We start from the raw sequence: 20,179 nt of genomic DNA on the forward strand, positions 1-20,179 counted from the left end.
GGAAAAGGCAGAGCTTGGAAGAAGGAGTATTCCTTTTTCAGATGCTTGTCCAGGTCAAGAGCAGATGGGGGAAAAAAGGAAACTGCTGAGTTCAGCATGTGCAGGGATTGGAGGAGCATTATCTCAGAAATGCCTTTAAGCTACTGAGTACGAGATTAAAGCCTGGGGAAGACCTTGGGGCTGCCTCCAATGGGGCCCTTCTTCAATTGCCCTTGCTCCACATTGGGTGCTTCATACCACCTGATTCCCAGTTCGGCAAAATCCCTCTAAGCCAGAAAGTGGCTGAAGAAGGGAGCAACAGTAGGCACTGAAGGTGCTCAAGAGAGCTAGAGAAGAAGGCAGCTCCAACAGGAAAGCACTGGAACCCCTCCCCAGGCTTTCCTGGGAATCCCCTTTCACTGACTGAAGGCAAAAACAACAACAACAACTGGGTGATGGGTGCCGGTGCAAGTGTGGAGGAAAAGCATTCTCGGGAGCTGGAAAAAAAACTCAAGGAAGATGCCGAGAAGGATGCCAGGACAGTTAAGCTGTTGCTTCTTGGTAAGTAACTCCTCCAAAGAAAATCACAGTGAACTTGTCCACATTAAGGCAGGCACTATCAAGGAGTTCTTCCTCCCTTTTCCTACAGTGTCTCATTCACTTGCATCCCTGGGTTGGAAGGAGAGCAGCATGCATTTCATTCAGAAGCAGAGCAGTCTTAACCCAGAAGGTCTCCTGTTCCATCTTCTGTACATGCAGAGTGGACAACAACATTAGGAAGTCATGCAAATGCAGAGCTTTAATCCAAGTCCTATGAAGATTTATCTCTATCTATATATACTGTATTTATTTCTCGAATTTTAAAATCGCCCCTCTCCCTCACAGAGAGACTCTGGGTGGTGCCCAGGTAAAATATCCAATCATAAAAACAGTATATAAAATTTTAAAAAGGCAAAGATGGATTAAAAATCAATATGAAAGCTAATTAAAAGGTGAGAGGAGGTCTTTCAGGGCACTAGTTCAGCCCTACAACTGCATGCTCCTGTATGTAAGCATGCAATCCTTTGCAATACCAAATGGATGGTGTAGAATAGTGGTACCTGGTTCAACAATATTAACTATGAGTGGGATCCAGGTGTCTAGTGGACGCCCAGGTAAGTATGAGTGAGCAATGTGATGCAACAGAGGGATCAACAGAGGGATAGTTTCAAGATTATGAGAAGTGGTGGTGCTGCTTCCTACTGCATTAGTGAGGCCACACTTGGAATACTTCATCCATTTCTGATCACTAAAATACAGAGAAGATTCTGAGACCCCAGAAAGAGTGCAGAGAAGAGCAACAAAGATGATAAGGAGTCTACATCCCACAAGGAACAGTCAAGGGAGCTAGGTATGTCTAGTCTAATAAAGAGAAAAATTAGGGGTGATATGATAGCTGTCTTTCAGTACATGAGGAGCTGCTAAGAGAGGTGGGGGTCAACTTATTCTCCCAAGCTCCTGAAGGTAGGACAAAAAGCAACCGAGGATGAAATCTCATTAAAGAGAGATCCAAAGGAGGAACAAAGGAGGAACTTTCTGACAGTAAGAACAATTAACAAATGAAACAACTTGCTACCCTGAGTGGTGGGTGCTCCATCACTGGAGGTTTTCAAGAAACTATTTGTCTGGGATAATGTAAAGTCTCCTGCCATGGGCAAGGAGTTGGACTAGAAAACCTCCAAGGTCTCTTCCAGCCCTATAATTCTATCCTATTTTCAACCCCAAGCAAGGCTGCAGAGCCATGTTTTTATATCTTCCCTGAAGGCCAAGAGAATGGAAGCTTGCTTCACCCTTCACTTATGAGACAAACATAAGAGGAAAAGGTACCTGCACATTTTAAAGAAATTGGAACTTAAAGAAATTCCTTCTAGGTACATATGTTGAGACATTGCTTATTCTGAGGGAAGCTTAAGGCATCTCATACCAGCTCCTGCTGCATGTTGATGCTGATTTCCTTTGTCATTTTGGGAGATATGCAATGAAATCTCCCTGGATCCCAAGACTTTTGCTGAGATAGTTCTGCTGGGTCCTCTGCTTTAAATATAGAAGTTGTATCCTCCTTTTGCACAGATGAAGAGAAGGATGGAGTGATGAACTGTAAGTAGGGTTGCCTTCTCTTGTATTCTTGGCAAGACCTATTAAGCTGACTGGATTAGTTAGCTCAGCTTTCCCAAACCACATGTTCTGTAGATGTGTTCAGATTATATTTTGAAGAATTCCCAGGCAGCAGAGCTCTAAGAGTGTGCCAAGTTAAAGCAGGATGAAATATCTAAAACAACTTGGGTCTACACTTACTATTGAGCAGTGTTTTTTTTAGGAAAATGGTCACACTGCGCCGAGTTGCACATGCATACAAACGATTGCTGCAAGTGAAATATAAGGAAAAGGCAGAAACACAATGGGCATTGTGAAATGGTTCTTTGTCAGATAAGGATGCATCTAAATATTACAGGAGTGCATGCTGTTATTGGGTCATTCCCATAGAGAGCCATAGCTGTATTTTTTGTCAGCAACTTAGTTCCAGAATATTGATGGACATTCTCATTGGCAATACCAGCCAACCCACAAATTAGTGCAGCCGATGGACTTCCTTTTCCCACATTATTAAGGGAGTTAAATGGAGGGCTGGCCTGTGGGAACTTCTTCTTCAGTCTTCCCTGGTGTGACTGACCATTCCGATGTTGGGATTGGAATTCCAGACTGCCTTAAGCTTATGCGCCTTCCACACAGTACATGATAAGAGACAGCATGCCTCTGTTTCTCATCCTCAGGTGTGGCACTTTCATAATTTTGTGTGCTAGAGTTGCCATTTTTCTATAAAGCACTGAGGATAAGCTGATCAATGGCCCAGATCTCATTATCTTATTAGCTCTCCTGGAAAGGTGACCAAGGCTGACTTAGAGCATTTTATCCTGACACCTTTGGTGTTGGTAATCCTGCACAGATCCTTTGTTGCAATATAAGATGGAAAAGTCCTAAAGAGAAGTTCTTTAGCATTTAGAGACAGCCTTTGGTGGGGAGGAAGGGAAGGAGGGAGGGAGGGAGGAAGGCCTTAAATTAGGTCATAAGGCCAGCATGCCTTTAGCTCAAGCTAACTTTTTAGAAAAATCATATATGAAATATTTTGATTTTGATTTTTTTCCTCCTTTAACACATTGCATTTCCTAACACAGCTGCCAAAGTTTGAAGATAAAAAAGAATTAAGATAGTTGGATCAAATATGGAGCCAGTAAGAAAGAGGGAATCTCCATACTAGGTCAAAGGAATAGGTGAAGCTGACATCAATGTGGAATATTGGAAAGATTTGCACAGAAGGCTGGTATGAAATGACGGGGTACAATGATTGTCTGAAAAAAATGTCCATGCTAGATTTAAGTCCTCTTCCCAAATGGAATTTTTATAATATACTGTTGGCTGCTGAAAGACGTCTGTAATAACCACCCAGTGAGTTAGATTTGGCTAAGGAAATAGGAAAATAAATACACTAAATTGAATCTGAATCTTTCCACTTCCAATCCTGAATCTTAACCGCCACATCAAAATGGTTTAAATGCTCACTGTAGCATTTAAAATTAATGAGTGATATGATAGTTGGGATTCAAGTTTAGGTAGAGTTAAAAATCAGATGCTGACAAGTTGAGCTTGCCCAGTAGTTGAAAAACCATTGAATCCAGTTGCAAAATGGTTGAATCTATAATGATTTTTTTATAAAACTGCTGCTGTCAAAAAAAAAACCCAGAGAGATTAAAGTCTCCACAGATGGGGGCAGAATAAATAGAACATAGGGATTAAGAAGCAAAATAAGGTTCTGTTTTGGTTAAATGGGAGACAATAAAGTAAGACTTTAAAAATGTCTAAATGAAAAGACCTTGTTTTTCTAAAGTGTAATGATGCAGAAATGAAATGTAAATTAGGAGAGTGTAAAAGACAAAAAAAGAGGGTGGGATAGAGACAGATGGAAGCATTGATCCAGTTGCCACAAGACTGTGACAAAAAAGCAGAAGTGGAAAAAATGGAGTTTGGAAGTAGAACTGAGTGAGTTTTTTCTCTGTCTGCCACAAGCGGGAAGGAAAGGTTAAACAACAAAGAGCTTAACGGGAGAAAGTGGAAGGAGACAGCTACTTTCTTTTCTGCAGCAAAATATCTAGTAGGGATTCCTCTCCATATGGAAGAGATAGGAGAAGGAGCCAGGAAGCACAAGGGAGTGTCAGGCTGCAATTTGTGGCCAATGTAGTGTGTGGTGAGCGATGGATCACCAATAAGAGAATTGACAGGGGGGGAAAAAGTGGTTTGAAGAACCAAATGCAGGCTAGAACAGAAGGTCCAGGATGGAAAAGATACAATCTGGAAGGAGAGATCAAGGTGCAGTGTGGGAGAGTTAGAAATGCTGCTACATGAGAATTTGCAGACTGAGCTGATGATTTAGGATGTGCTGCAGGAAAAGGAGTATATTTAATATATACTCTGCTTTTAATATGTGTACTTGACCATTAGGAATGCTACAGCAAGGGGACTAGCTTCAGAGCAACTTCTAAAATAGCAAATAAAATAACTCTCTCTCCCTTCCTCCCTCTCCCTCGCTCTCTCTCTATGTTAATAGAGGTAACGGATCCATTAACATTTATCTCCCCATTCTTGGGCACCAGGTTCTTAAAGTGCAAAATTATTGAGAAGAGTTCACCAAGGATTTTTGGGGAAGACCAATATTTTGAATTCAGAACAAATTTAAGAGTGCTGAAGTGCAGCAAATGGGCTCTGGTGTTAATTTGAATTTGGTGTCATATAGAAAGCATTGGGAATTGGGAACAAGTACAGTTTTTGCCCCTTTTCATTTTTTGTTCCACCAGGAGCTGGAGAATCGGGGAAAAGCACCATAGTCAAGCAAATGAAGTAAGTCTTCTTCCAACAATTCCTAGACATCCTTGCCATTGCAATTGTCAAATTCTATTCATAAGAAGTCTTTCTCATAGGAAGTGTTGAATCAGTCTGCCCAACTTATTTTAAAAGATTGTTTTATTAAATGAATAAAGTAGATTCCAAAAAATAAGTAGCCTCTAGAAAGATCTTTATTAATTTTACGGTAATACAAATGAGGCCTATATCAATACCATAGACATCCTTCAAAAATAAGACTGCTGTATAACTGCTTTGCTTGGAAATCTCTTTCCCTAATCTGGGGGGTGGGGGCGGAGGAGAAACCACAATGGTGTATAAAGTGAAGGCAGCACGGGGGGGGGGGTTAGAGAAGGGGAAGCTTTATGAGCTAGCTTTCTGGCTTAGGTTAAAAAAAATAGTAGCCATTTTGTAAGAATGCTCATGACAGGATCTCAACATTCTAAACATGCCAGTTTTCCAAAACCATTGCCTTGCTCTCTGTATATTCCTCTAAATGCTTGGTGTTTGAGGAAATTAAAAATGTACCAATATCCCAACAGACACCTTGTTCTTATTTATTCACTTTACTTTATTGTCATTGAATGTCAGTGGTGGGATACAACCAGCACGCCCCGGTACGGGCGTACCGGTGCCTACAGGGAGCACCAGGTACTGTTATGATACGGTGCTCTGGAGGGCCCACCCTTACCGCTATTTGTGCCGATTGGGGCATTTGCGCATGCACGTGGAGCTTACAGCAGCTGTGCGACACTACACTGAACAGCTGGAGCATCGCGGGCAGTGGGTACATACGCCCACCGGTTGCAATGAGGAGCTGCTACAGAGAGATGGGGGTCAACTTATTCTCCAAAGCTCCTGAAGGTAGGACAAAAAGCAATGGAGGATGGAATCTCATTAAAGAGAGAACCAAAGGAGGAACAAAGGAGGAACTTCCTGAAAGTATGAACAATTAATGAACGAAACAACTTGCCACCCTGAGTGGTGGGTACTCCATCACTGGAGGTTTTCAAGAAATATTAATGCTTAACTGTAGCTATGCCACATAGGGCTATAAGCTACAGTAGGAAATAAATGCTAAACAAAACTGTATGTGATGTCCTCATGTAATTATCAACCGTTTACCATGATTTAAAGAAGTCTTTATTTTTGCATACTATATTTTTAGGTGCGTGTACAAAAAGCGTTAGGTATATATCAAAAACACCAAGCATGTATGCAATCAAGAAATATATCTGTCAAAGATATAATTCAAAAGCCCTCATGCAATTGGTTGCTTTTGGGCCTACTGTGTTATATAAGCCCATCCCAACGAATAGCCATGGTTGATATAGGAGAAAAGTTGGTATCACACCTTGTGTTAAAGAAAAAGCAAACAAATCCCATGTACCAGCATCCAGATTTAGCATTATGCGTGAATTAGATTTACAAAGTATCTAATGGAATTCTGTTCTTGAGAATATTGCAATCTCCCTTGAAAACAGAACAAAAAGAAAAGAGATCTGGAGGTAGTTATAATAAAACATTCAAGGAAAAATGAATGAGAAGCTATAATTTGCCTGAGGAATATACTTAGTGCAGTGTTTTTCAACCTTGGCAACTTTAAGAACTATGGACTTCAACTCCCAGAATTCCCCAGCCAACGTCTAATGTTTCTGAGAACTTCTGGATTGATTTTCTGTTGTTATCTTCCATAGAATTATCCACAAAGATGGTTATTCTTTAGAGGAGTGCTTGGAATTCATCTCCATTATCTACAGCAACACCCTGCAGTCCATGCTGTCCATAGTGAGGGCAATGGGCATCCTGAACATCCAATATGGAGACCCAGCCAGACAGGTTGGTCACTGAGGAATTGTTATGTTCATATCTGGTTGTTCTTTGGGCTTTTATTCATTTATCAAACTCATATGGCAGCTCATCTCACCAGAAGTGACTCTGGTCATAATAAATATATAAAAACAATCATTATAAAAGTATAAAGCAATCATTCAAAGTTAAAGCATTATTAAAAATTAAATAATTTGGTATCTTGTCGCTATCTTCCACAACAAAAATGGCTGATAAAAATGAAAGGAAATGGAAATGGGAAATGGGTAATGGACAGTTAATGTGATTTGGAGAATTGGGATTTAAAATTAGAACATTGCGCAAAAGTTCATTTATTTCAGTAATGCAACTTAAAAGGTGAAACTAATATGTGAGATAAGACTCATTACATGCAAAGCAAGATAGTTCAAGCCGTGATTTGTCATAATTATGATGATTATGGCTTACAGCTCATGAAAACCCCAAATCCACCATCTCAGAAAATTAGACTATTACATGCAATCAATAAAACAAGGATTGTACATAGAACAATATCGGACCTCTGAAAAGTATAAGCATGCATATGTACTCAGTACTTGTTTTGGGCCCCTTTTGCAGCAATTACTGCCTCAATGCGGCGTGGCATGGAAGCTATCAGCCTGTGGCACTGCTGAGGTGTTATGGAAGACCAGGATGCTTCAATAGCGGCCTTCAGCTCTTCTGCATTGTTAGGTCTCATGTCTCTCATCTTTCTCTTGGCAATGCCCCATAGATTCTCTATGGGGTTCAGGTCAGGCGAGTTTGCTGGCCAATCAAGCACAGTAATCCCACAGTCATTGAACCAGGTTTTGGGGCTTTTGGCAGTTTAGGCAGCTGGAAAATGAAGTCAGCATCCCCATAAATCTTGTCTGCAGAAGGAAGCATGAAGTGCTCCAAAATCTCCTGGTAGACGGCTGCGTTGACCCTGGTCTTAATGAAGCACAGTGGTCCAAAGTCCTGTGGCTCAGTGGTCCAAAGTCCTCTTTTCTGATGAGAGCAACTTTTGCATCTCATTTGGAAACCAAGGACCCAGAGTATGGAGGAAGAATGGAGAGGCCAATCAAGCACAGTAATCCCACGGTCATTGAACCAGTTTTTGGTGCTTTTGGCAAAAGTTGCTCTCATCAGAAAAGAGGACTTTGGAGATTTATGGGGATGCTGACTTCATTTTCCAGCTGCCTAAACTGCCAAAAGCACCAAAACCTGGTTCAATGACTGTTGGATTACTGTGCTTGATTGGCCAGCAAACTCACCTGAGCTGAACCCCATAGAGAATCCATGGGGCATTGCCAAGACAAAGATGAGAGACATGAGACCGAACAATGCAGAAGAGTTGAAGGCCGTTATTGAAGCATCCTGGTCTTCCATAACACCTCAGCAGTGCCACAGGCTGATAGCTTCCATGCCATGCCCCATTGAGGGGATAATTGCTGCAAAAGGGGCCCAAACCAAGTACTGAGTACATATGCATGCTTATACTTTTCAGAAGTCTGATATTGGTCTATGTACAATCCTTGTTTTATTGATTGCATGTAATAGTCTAATTTTCTGAGATGGTGGATTTGGGGTTTTCATGAGTTGTACTCCATAATCATCACAATTATGACAAAACACGGCTTGAACTATCTTGCTTTGCATGTAATGAGTCTTATCTCATATATTAGTTTCACCTTTTAAGTTGCATTACTGAAATAAATGAACTTTTGCGCAATGTTCTAATTTTTCGAGTTTCACCTGTATACAGACATCCAGAGAAATTATTTCCAAAGATAAAAAAAAGAATGTAGGCCGGAGAAACTCAAAGCAATCATCATTCTAACTTTTTTTGCCCAGACTCCTCTTTTCATTGAAGGAGGAAGTGAAGGACTCCCCCTCCCTTTCCACCTTTCAGGAAAGTCTCATTGATTGAACGTCATCTTCTGTCTCACTTGTAGGATGATTCCCGTATGTTGCTGCACTTAGCGGATACTATTGAAGAGGGCACCATGCCTAAGGAGATGTCTGACATTATTGTCCGACTCTGGAAAGATACAGGCATCCAGGCCTGCTTCGATAGAGCCTCAGAGTTCCAGTTGAATGACTCGGCTGGCTAGTAAGAGATCTTAGAAACTTTGAAATGGAGGGCATGGATTGGATCCAGGGATTGTTATGAGTGTGCAGGATGATTCCCAGCATGGCTTAGTTACAATGGAAGATACTAGATGTAAATGGGGCATATGTCTCTTTTCCCATTTTATACAGACCTGATGCTTGCTTAGGCCCTTTCTTAACAAGCTAAATTCCAATATATCTGCCTCAGGTGGAAAGAGAAAGATTGTTCCCACAATACAGGCAGATATAATGGAATACAGAGTCAGAGGAGAGGGGTTTTATAGAAGTGGTGAAATTCATTTTTTTTTTACTACCGGTTCTGTGGCCGTGGCTTGGTAGGCGTGGCAGGGGAAGGATACTGCAAAATACCCATTCCCACCCCACTCCTGGGGGAAGGACATTGCAAAATCCCCATTCTCTCCCCACTCCGGGGCCAGCCAGAGGTGGTATTTGCTGGTTCTCCGAACTACTCAAAATTTCTGCTACCGGAACCTGTCAGAACCTGCTGAATTTCATCCCTGCTTTATAGCCAAAGTGGCAACTTTCAACCACTGCAGTAGGCAATGTGCAATCCCTTCCTTTTAGGAAGCCATATAAGATGTACAGGGGACCTTAACAGGATCGCTTCTCTGCGTGGGTGTGAGGGGACGAGAAATGTTCCTTGGGATTCTCTGGCCTCCTTGACAAAAATGATCCTTATCTGAATATTCTCTCTCCAAACTCTTTCAGACCCCACTGTTCTTCAAGGAAAAAAGGGGCCAGATATTTCAAAATCCCACAGTTTGCCCAATATCTTAAGAGATCGAAGCTGAAAGATCCAGGGTTCTTCTGCATCAATTACATGATAGAACTATATTTCTATACCTGCAGTTACCTGAATGACGTGGCACGGTTGGTAACTCCTGGATATGTTCCCACAGAGCAGGATGTTCTCCGCTCTAGAGTTAAGACCACTGGGATCATCGAAACTCAGTTTTCCTTCAAGGATCTCCACTTCAGGTATTGTATGTCCTAAGCAGTGATCCACCAATAGGAAGATCGTCATCTGAGTCTAACAGCCTTACTTTCAATAGGTCAGAAAATAGGTTTTTTTAAAAAAGATTTTGAATGTTCAAAATTATTCACTGAACAATAGAGCAGGGGTGGCGAACACGCGGCTCGCAAGCCGCATGCGGCTCGCGGCCAAAATAAATGAGGCTCTTTGCCTCTTACCATTATTTAGTTTACTGTGGCTTGGATCGCGCGCTAAACCCGGAAGTACGGTCGACGCGACAACGCGTGCCTGCACTCCACCAGCTCTCCACCAGTACTTCCGGGTGTAGGTCAACAGCGCCCTCTGCTGCGCCCAAAAAAATAATGCTTCAAAGTCTAGCACAGTTGCTGCAGGATTCCGGTGAGGTTCTAATGATTGCTCAAATTAATAATAATGGTTGCATATTGAAGCTCTGGGTTCAGGAGCAGCAGAGTTTTAAATAGGAGAAAACATTTAATTGAATTTCCATGGTTAGTATATTTTCCAAAATTCTACGAGTGTTTTTCTCACAGCCTGTAATTGTAATAGATATCAAAGATAATCCAAACTCATATATATATTATAATACAAGCTCTGGGTTCAGGAGCAGCAGAGTTTTAAATAGGAGAAAACATTTAATTGAATTTCCATGGTTAGTATATTTCCCAAAATTCTACAAGTGTTTTTTTCACAGCCTGTAATTGTAATAGATATCAAAGATAATCCAAACTCATATATATATTATAATACATATATTAGGTTAAAGGAAGATAATATTAGGACCAGGCTTTACCCATGTATAGGTTGTACTCGATTTACAATCACAATCTCGTCACTGAGCAAAGCAGTCATTAAGCGAGATATGTGACTGCTTTGTTTAATGACTGCAAGTGTGGCATTCCTGGTTGTGGTCATCAAGTAATCTTGTAGGTTGTTAGGTGGACAGAGATTCCACTTATTTATGGATTTAAAAGTTATACAGCAGCTCTAATGGGTTTATAAAAATTTATAACAAAAAACACCTGACTGAGCATGTTATATTATGTGTTTAATATATTATTGTTAAAATTATATGCTTTTGTGTGAGTGTTTGTCTGTTTTGGCAGGTCACTGCGTGGTGTGGCTCTCTGACTCTCACAGTTTAAAATTTTGGCTCTTTTTGTCGAACTTGTTCGCCACCCCTGCAATAGAGGATAAAGGCTGTGTGGATATATCTGATTTGTGGGGGTTGGGGTTGGGGTGGGTTAGATTCATGATTCTTGATTGCTAATACATTCACAGATAAATCTTGAGACATTGATTGATTTGGTTCTTCTGCTGGGACAGTTGTTGTTTTTTTCTCCATGGATGGTATTCTTGGTCGCATGTGTCCACTGCTTCTCTCCCCCTCACTTCCCAATCTCACACTCTGTTCCCAGGATGCTCTGGGCAAAATGGGCTTCCTTTTGTGCAAATTGTCCCCCCTTTTCTGGAATCGTGGGGAGGGGCAGGGAGCGCACACAGGCACTGAGAATTAGCCAAGAGGCAGGTGGGGTGGGACAGTGCAGTGATGGGGATGGTGGATATATGTCAGTGATGGCGAACCTATGGCACACGTGCCACAGGTGGCACATGGAGCCATTTGTCAGGGCACGCGAGGCGCTGCCCTGTCAGCTGGCCAGCACGCATGTGCGCGCTGGCCAGCTGAGTTCACCATTTTTAAAAGCCATTTTTCACCCTCCCCAGGCTCCAGAGGCTTTATAGGAGCCTGGGGAGGGCGGAAAGAGCCTCCCCCGCCCCCCCCGGAGGCCCTCCGTAGGCTTCAGGGACCGTCCTGAGGCTTCCCTGAAGCCTTCGGAGTGCTTAAAACGACCTTCCGAGCAAACCGGAAGTGACTTCCGGTTTGCATGGAGTGTCATTTTAAGCACTCCGAAGGCTTCAGGGAAGCCTCCGGATGATCCCTGAAGCCTCCGGAGGGCCTCCGGGGGGGCGGGGGAGGCTCTTTTCGCCCTCCCCAGGCTCCTATAAAGCCTCTGGAGCCTGGGGAGGGTGAAAAAAGCATGTAAAAATGGGGGGTCGTGCCTTTTGTGCACGCATGCACACTGGGGAGTGTCGCGCATTGCATTATGGGTGCGGCACGCCCGCACACGACCCCCCTGCGCTCCCCCCAGTTGTGGCACGCGAGTCAAAAAAGGTTCGCCATCGCTGATATATGTGATTTGTATGAGCCATGGCTGCCCAGTCTCTCTCTTCCTGATCAGCATTTCTATTGGCATACAGGATGAATCGGAAATTCTGTTTTGTGATGGGTTGGGGTGCAAGAAACCCTTTGCTAAAGGCTTCTACAGTAAAGAAAAATGGTTGATATAATTCATCCCATGGAAATTCACTGAGTGATTTTGGGCCAGCCGTTCACTTAGGCCAACATTGTTGTTGGGGATAAAGATATCCTTGAACTCCAGAAGAAAAGATGGAACATAAATTTCCACCTTTAACATAAGGAAAAAAATAGCAACAATTTAAAAACTGGAGGGAATGTATCTTCTCAGAGCATGGTGTTTTGTTCCAAGTGCGTCAACCAGCAGATGGCGCTGTGTCAAGCGCCTCTGATTGGTCCAGACGCGCCGGCCAGCCGGCAGGAGAATTACCGCTGTGCTATTGGTTCCCCGTCTGACAGCTACCCGTATAAATAGCTGTCAGACGGGATTTGCTCTGTTCTGTTTCTGTCAGGTTTACGTGTTAATAAACAGTTAATGGTTCTGTAGCCTCCTCACGTATTCCTCAGAACACAAAACTGGCGACGAGGACTGGCGAAACAGACCCACAACTACTTACTACTATGGCTACCGCTATGCTTTTTTCTCCATTTCGCCCTGAGGCTGAATCACAAAACATAGTATCTGAAATTCAGATCATATATATTAATCTTTCACACTGAGCCCTGAAAACAGACAGAAATCAACATTGAAGTAATTCAATAATCTAGAACAGCTATTAAACAGAAAAGTAGAGGAGGAGAACAACGATGATAATTTTTTAAAAAACTGATCATCTCTGCATTGTCTGAAATACCTTATGTGCACTTATCCAGGAAAGAGTATGAAAGATTAGCAGTTTAATAAAAACCACTTTTTATTTTTGTGAGGATGCACTGCCCCCTACTGATGTAGGGTTGGAATAACCAGATTTCCATTTGAATAAAGAGATTTTCAAGGGCATTTTATTATTTTATTCAATAGTCTTTCATTTCTTGTTAGTACACCACGATGAGGCTTTTCCTAATGATCCTCTTTTCCCTGTGCATACTGCTTGCATCTCCATATTTTTCCATTTCAATTAAATTGATAAAATACAGAATTCTATTTCAAAAACGTATTTAAAAAGAGAGATACTTTTGCAGTTCATCCCAGGAAACTACACCTGAATTACTGTGAAAAAGGGTAGTCAAAGAACTTTCAGGTTTGTTAAAAATCTCACCTTTGATCTTTTTCTTGGCTGTTAAGAGTTGAGAGTGAAATATGCAAAGTTGTTCCAGTGCCCAATGAAGAAATTCCTTGCCAAATCCTTCTGCCCTGTCAGTCTTGGTCTACAGTTCCCAGCTTTACAAATCCCCATTACTTGACCACTTCCTTCCTATGTACTTGCACATCTTCTGCCTTTAGAGTTGATGTTGGTTCCCTTTCCCCTCGTTCCTACTTCCTCTTCCTGGGCTCACTATATGTTTAACCCAGTTCAGGTTTTCACTAGTGGTTCTGGAAACTTACCAGCTAAGTGACTGGGATAAAAGTCACCATTTCAGGAAGGCTTCCTCCAGTAAATGCCTGGAATCCCCATTAGTCTTTAAATAAGGAGATACCTTCTAGCATCTCCAGTTACTTCTCCATCAGGTAGACAGGTAATGGGATTCACTAAATGAGATTAACCCAGTGTTTCTCAGCCTTGGCAATTTAAAGATGGATGTATTTCAACTCCCAGCATAGGAATTCTGGAACTTGAAGTCCACCCTGCTTAAAGTTGCCATGGTTGAGAAGCCCTGGATTAAAGTAACACCTTGCTGATCTATTTTGGTTTAATGTAATATCAGCATAGGTTTCGTAAGCCTGTGAATTGTGTGTTTGTGTGTGTGTGTGTGTGTGTGTGTGTGTGTGTGTGTTCCTATAATACAGTATCCTCTTACAGTTAGCTTAGTTTTGGAAATATGACTGATACACTCCAGTGCTCTTTATTTTCTGAGCTTGCTTTTCAGATTACTGCTAACTCTGCCCCACGCTCATCATTTCTAACCCCCTTTACCTCTCATCCCTTTAAATTCTTTCTCAATTGGTTTTCCACAATTCTTTCAGATGGCTTGCCTTTTCACATCTGTCCTTGGGTGAGCCTCCTTGATTTTTCTTAAATCTTAATTCATTAATTAATTTTCTTAATTAAATGGCAGAACTTATTTTCTCTGCAAAACTATGATTGGCTCTGCAGTTTTAAATCCTGCCGGATAGATAATTTTACTTCTTCTCTGAAAAGTTAAACTTTAAGCATTCTGATATAATTCTTTTGTGAATAGCGCTGAAGTGGGAGAGCCACTTCATCATGAGAAGTGCAGTAAAGTATTAACAAGTCACAATTCTGGTTCTGTTCATTTCTGTTTGGCCAATTCCTCTTCTGCCAATATTGTCTTTGTCTCGGTCTGTTTCTGTGCTGGATGTAAATTTGCCTTTAAAACATCGACATAAGAAGAAATATGCTTGTGCGTGCATTCTTCCCAACATAACTTTTAAGACTTTTCCACACTAAGTTCATGAAATATTTTCCTTAATATGGATATTTGGGTATGTATGTTTTGAAGTTTGAACTGGATTAAAAGAAATGGACAAATTGTGGTTTCTATTATTTAAGGCTATTCTGTTTCAAATATTCAAAACAGGTACAAGTACTGCTCAGCTTATGACTGTAATGGAGCCTGGAATTTGCATGTTACACTATGTCAGTCATAAGTTAAGGCAGCTGCATCAGTGGTGGGATTCAAAAATTTTTACCACCAGTTCTGTGGGCATGGCTTGGTGGGCATGGCAGGGGAAGGATACTGTAAAATCTCTATTCCCACTCCAGGGGAAGGTTATTGCAAAATCCCCATTCCCTCCCGATCAGCTGGGACTTGGGAGGTAGAGAACAGATGGGGGCAGGGCCAGACAGGTGGTATTTACTGGTTCTCTGAACTACTCAAAATTTCTGCTACCGGTTCTCCAGAACTAATCAGAACCTGCTGAATACCAACTCTGAGCTACATGACTGAGCTGATTTTACATTTTGTGGGGAGGTCACTCTGTCAATGCCGTAGTCATAAAGCGAATGCCACTGTGGTTGTAAATTAAATACCATGTTCATTAAGCAAATACACTCATTTCTATGGGGGAGGGGGGGGGGTACCAGAAACTGGCAAAAAAGATCAAACTGGGAAAAAATGCCATGAATTGAGATCACATGACTGCGGAATGCTGCGACGATCAATAAAGGCGAGTAGGTTGCCAAGTGGCCAAAATGCAGTCATGTGAGTTTGTGAATGAGTGACCATTGGAATCAGAACTGGGTTATAAGGAGCTTCGGAGGGGAAGTGTTGTTTATTATAACTTTGAACAATCACTAAGTAACCGATCATTACCGCAGGGCTACTCTATTGTGAACTAAATAAAAATAGGAAATTAAAGCCTTTCGTTTAAAATTCTTGATCACCCCAATTCCTCAACTTCCTGGCAGGATGTTTGATGTCGGAGGCCAGCGCTCAGAACGCAAGAAGTGGATCCATTGCTTTGAAGGCGTCACCTGCATCATTTTCATTGCTGCTCTCAGTGCCTATGATATGGTCCTGGTGGAAGATGATGAAGTGGTAAGGGGCATCCAAAGTTATCTTCCAACTCTTCTGGTTATAGCAAATGAAAGATATTACGCGTTTTTTTTTTTCAGTAAGATTTAAAGGGGCAGTTTCTTTTATTCTTGGGGTGGAGAATTTACTTGTGAAAAGGAGATTGCTATAACCTGAAGGTAGGTTTCACAAGCTTCATACCATTCTATGAATTGTAGATAATGGAGAAGGATAGGGACTATACCCAACTTGGCTAATCATAGGGATCACCCAACAATTATGGCAGACACAGAGACATGATTCATTTGCTTTTCTACTTCTTTAGGTATCCCACCACAAGAAATTACCTTGAGGTTTTGTCAGGTTCATCCCAAAATAAAATTTCTGTTCCTCTTTTTAGGAAAAGGAGTGGTGCAGTGGCCAAGAGGTGGAGCTCTCGCCTCACAATCAGGGGGCTGTGAGTTTGATCCTAGGTAGAGGCTGATATTTCTCTCTCTGGGCATAATGAGAATGTATCTGCTAAACAAAACTCCGCATTAGCGACAGGACGGGGATCTGGCTAATAAACACTCTGCTAGCTCCATTCAGTTGCTCAGATTCCATCCCACAAGAGATTATGGGGTCGTTAATTACAGTTTTTAGGGATAAGTTGTTTATGTTGTGTGCACATCTTTAGTAACTGAAATGTAGCTGAACTGAATAAGGAGAACAAAAAGCACCCTGGGTTTTTTTTGTTTCTTGTTCCAGAATCGCATGCATGAGAGCTTGCACCTCTTCAACAGCATCTGCAATCACCGATACTTTGCCACCACTTCCATTGTTCTTTTCCTCAACAAGAAAGATGTTTTCCAACAAAAGATCAAGAAGGCCCACCTCAGCATCTGCTTCCCAGATTATGAAGGTGAGTTCCAGTCTGCAGCATGCATGCTTGTGTGGATATACTTGGAAGAAGAGTCTTACACTTCCAGTCAATTATACAGTGATGGAGGAACATACAAACGTCATACTAGGTAGCATGGAAGGTAACAAAAAATATTATATGGATTGGCTGGCTAAAACCTGAATGCCTAAAGGATGGTATCTGGTTTTGGCATTCTATAAAATGATCCAAATAATATTCCAAAGAGAAAGAAGCAGGTCCTTAGCTCTGCCCTATTGGATTAATTTCCTTCAGATGTTTGGATCATAATTTCCATTGGTTTGCTAAGCAACAGCTATGCTGGCAGGGACCAATGGAAGTTGTAGTACAACACATCTGGCTGATTGCCAATTTAGGGAAAGCTGATTTAGATAAAGCCAGATAGGAAATTATCATGTTACACTACCAGGAAAGAAATCAGCAATAAAAATGAATTTTTAACATTATCAACCATGGTCTCATTCTTCCATCTTTATCTGCACAAGTTCTCCCCGTGGGGGAAAAAAAAGCTTCCCTGAATACCAGCTACTCTTAATAAAATCCAGGAAGACCTCCAAGGTCCCTTCCAACTATTCTATTATATGGTCAGCATTATACTGGGCCTACATCAGTGACAATGTGTAGAACCACTCCTCTCTTATATTTACACCTACCCTTGTTAACTTGTTGACTTTCTTTACAAATATATACTTGCTTGAATGGATTCAGCTGAAATTTGACAACCATATAAATGACAGGGAGATTAATTGTGTTCATGTCAACCAAAGTTACGAGTAATTCAAACCTTTGCATTTGGTTTCTTGGTCTTTCTGACTACACATAACATTGGGTGGAAAAAGCAAGTTGTCTTCTATTTCCCTTTCTCCGCTCATGATCATGAGGAGAGGGCATTACTTTATTACAAGAGATTTGTTTTGAAAAATAAACACTAGAGGGCCTCAGTCCTCTGTGAAATAGGGCATAATTTTCTGCCATGTAAACCAGAATGTTGTTATTATCCGCTGTTTCTTCTAGGAGTACATTTGTGTGTTCAGTATTTGTTGTTTTACATTGTAAATGTAACCATGTTTGAGAGCAGGCACCCATGTTATGGTTGCAGAGATGCCTTCTTCTCAGTTGTTCCAATACTGAACATAATGGGGGAAGAAAATACAACATAATGGGGGAGTGCAAAGCTGCTAAGAGTGTGTTGGGCAATTCACCCAACAAAACTTCTCAAAAAATTACCTTTTAGGAAACTGTGTTGAAATTTTTCAATCCCTGAAAGGGCAATAGAAGCCCCATGTGCTTAGTTCCAGACTGCCTACTTTTCAAGCATTCAGAGATAAGTGATGTAAGTGGGTGATGTTCAGTATAATAGGCAGGATTTGATTATCGAGGGTAGACTATTCCCTGGGAGGGAAGCTCTGCACAATGTAGCTGATCATTCAACAATGAATACCAAACACTTCTTAGCAACTGCAATGTTCAGTGCACTAAGATTCTGCTTAGTATAGATTGGTATCATTTCCTCAATATGAAGTTTTGTCTCATTCTGGACAAATGAACAATATTCTGAGCCAAGAGGGCTTGTGTTACTCTATAGGTGAAGCTATTCTTTTATTACCACCTCTCTGCAGGAACCAATACATATGAAGATGCAGGTGCCTATATCAAAGTCCAATTCCTGGAATTGAATATAAGAAGGGATGTGAAGGAAATCTACTCACATATGACCTGTGCCACAGACACAGAAAATGTCAAGTTTGTCTTTGATGCTGTCACTGACATCATCATCAAAGAAAATCTGAAGGACTGTGGCCTCTTCTGATTGCAAGTGTTTGTTTTTCCTAACTTGTTGGCTCTGGCAAGGCAGGGTCAGATGGGTGGATAGATATGAAGGCAAGGCGAGGGGTGGGGGTTTACCTTGAATAAAATCCCATTCATTGAAGCAACATATATATATTTAGGCCAAATAAAGTTGTACAAAATTTCTGTAAAAGTGTCAAGAACCCTTCAGGCAGATTGGGTTGGGGTGGAGGTGGGGGACAAGGGGTGTGGGTGGAATTGAGGCTAAGGCCCAAGCCAGATTTTTATCTAATTACATACATAGGCTAATGGAGAACTTTCAAGATATACAAATTGAGCCTTATCAAATATAGTCTAATGGCAAGTTGCAAAAAGGGCTCCCCCAGTTTATTTGGGAGAAGCAAAAAGGTATTTTCCAGTTCTTGGAAATATACTATATATCCCAGCTGTTATTCTCTTCTGCAAACATTGCAACCTTGGTGTAGTGTCTAATCCCAGTGGAAACGCTGGGATTTGAATTTCTGGGGATTTTTTGAAACCTGGAAAGTCTGTTCCTTTTTATTATAAATTCAGAACAGTTAGGCGACAGCTATCTAGCTTGGCCATCTCATGTTTAAAAGGGAGGTGGGGGGGGAAGGAAACCCTGGTCAATGAAAATTAGCAATTTGCCACTGAATTTCAGAGGTGAAATTTTGGGTCAGTGGGGAATTATTAAGACTGCAATGAAAAATTATAGACCCCTGTGATTAGAGTAAAATAAATTATTGGCACTGAGGGATTACCGCAGAGACTTACAGTAGGGAGGGCCTGCACAATCGAAGAGGGTTGGTAGCTTGTTCTGAATGTTTCCACAGAGATCTATGACTTCTAGCTCTGCTTGCGGTCTTCTTCAAGGCATTGTATGAACAACTATGTCAAGCAGACTCAGAATTAAATGCCTCGATCCACTTGGCCTCCTCTGATGTTCACAGAAGGTGGAAGGACTGGAAGAATACAACATATGAAGCCAAAATGAAGCCAGACTGTAGGACCTCAGTGCTCCTATGTAATGCACCCTTTCTACAGGCATTCCTGCTCGTCTTGATTAAAATCAGTATTGTCAATTCAGCTAAGTAAAAGGGCAATAATCCCAACATTAGAGGGTCTTTTTCCCCTCTGCAAATTGATGCTATCTGAAATAATTATCCAGACTCAAGAAAAAGTTACTTATTCTATCCCAGGAGCTGGGCTACACAAGTCATGTGCGGTTTACCAATCTTTTTTTACCATTAGAAAAAACTGCTACTAGATGTTTCCCAACTGTGGTAAACTTGCATTTTGACATTTCTTCATTACTTTCACTTTCATCAGGAAAAGCAGGCCAGCAAATTCTTTCTTCCAGTATCTGAGCCACAGCTGTGCCTCTAAGGGGTAAAAGCGGTTAGCATGTGTGGCCTTGCCTCAACAACGAAGCTGCTTGCTGATACTGCCTAATTCTGCTAATGTCTTCTTCCTTGTTCACTCTTGATTTTTCATTAGACACCGCTTTTCCTGAATGACGGGAGACACGGCGATGATCGAAACTACGCATTGTATTTTGGACCTGTGTTTCTTCTAGTTTTGCACACTTGGGAGCGCCTGTGACAAACTTGCTCAATCTGTTCACCACAGAAAGGAGCAGTAATGAGACGACTTGCCAGTCAGAAGGCTGCCTGATGAAGATCAAATAGAACCCTGCTCAAATCTGGTGATGGCCATCCCCAACACAAACCATGGCAACTAAGGGTGTGTGTGTTTG

General features: G+C 41.5%; 1 protein-coding gene and 1 long non-coding RNA gene across 2 annotated transcripts in view; both read left to right on the forward strand.

The window, feature by feature from the left end:
- LOC309383848 overlaps positions 1 to 20,179 on the forward strand; it is a 498,138-nt gene that overhangs the window by 312,939 nt on the left and 165,020 nt on the right. The window lies entirely within an intron of this gene.
- On the forward strand, positions 435 to 18,424 carry GNAT1 (G protein subunit alpha transducin 1; the record flags this gene model as incomplete). Its single annotated transcript, XM_081946313.1, has 8 exons — positions 435 to 540; positions 4,866 to 4,908; positions 6,609 to 6,750; positions 8,694 to 8,851; positions 9,721 to 9,849; positions 15,590 to 15,719; positions 16,443 to 16,596; positions 18,234 to 18,424. The coding sequence occupies 8 exons, from the start codon at positions 435 to 437 to the stop codon at positions 18,422 to 18,424; spliced, it is 1,053 nt and encodes a 350-aa protein (XP_081802439.1).

This window comes from Natrix helvetica, assembly GCF_964273705.1.
Source record: "Natrix helvetica genome assembly, chromosome: 1".
NCBI classification, from domain to species: Eukaryota; Metazoa; Chordata; class Lepidosauria; order Squamata; family Natricidae; genus Natrix; species Natrix helvetica.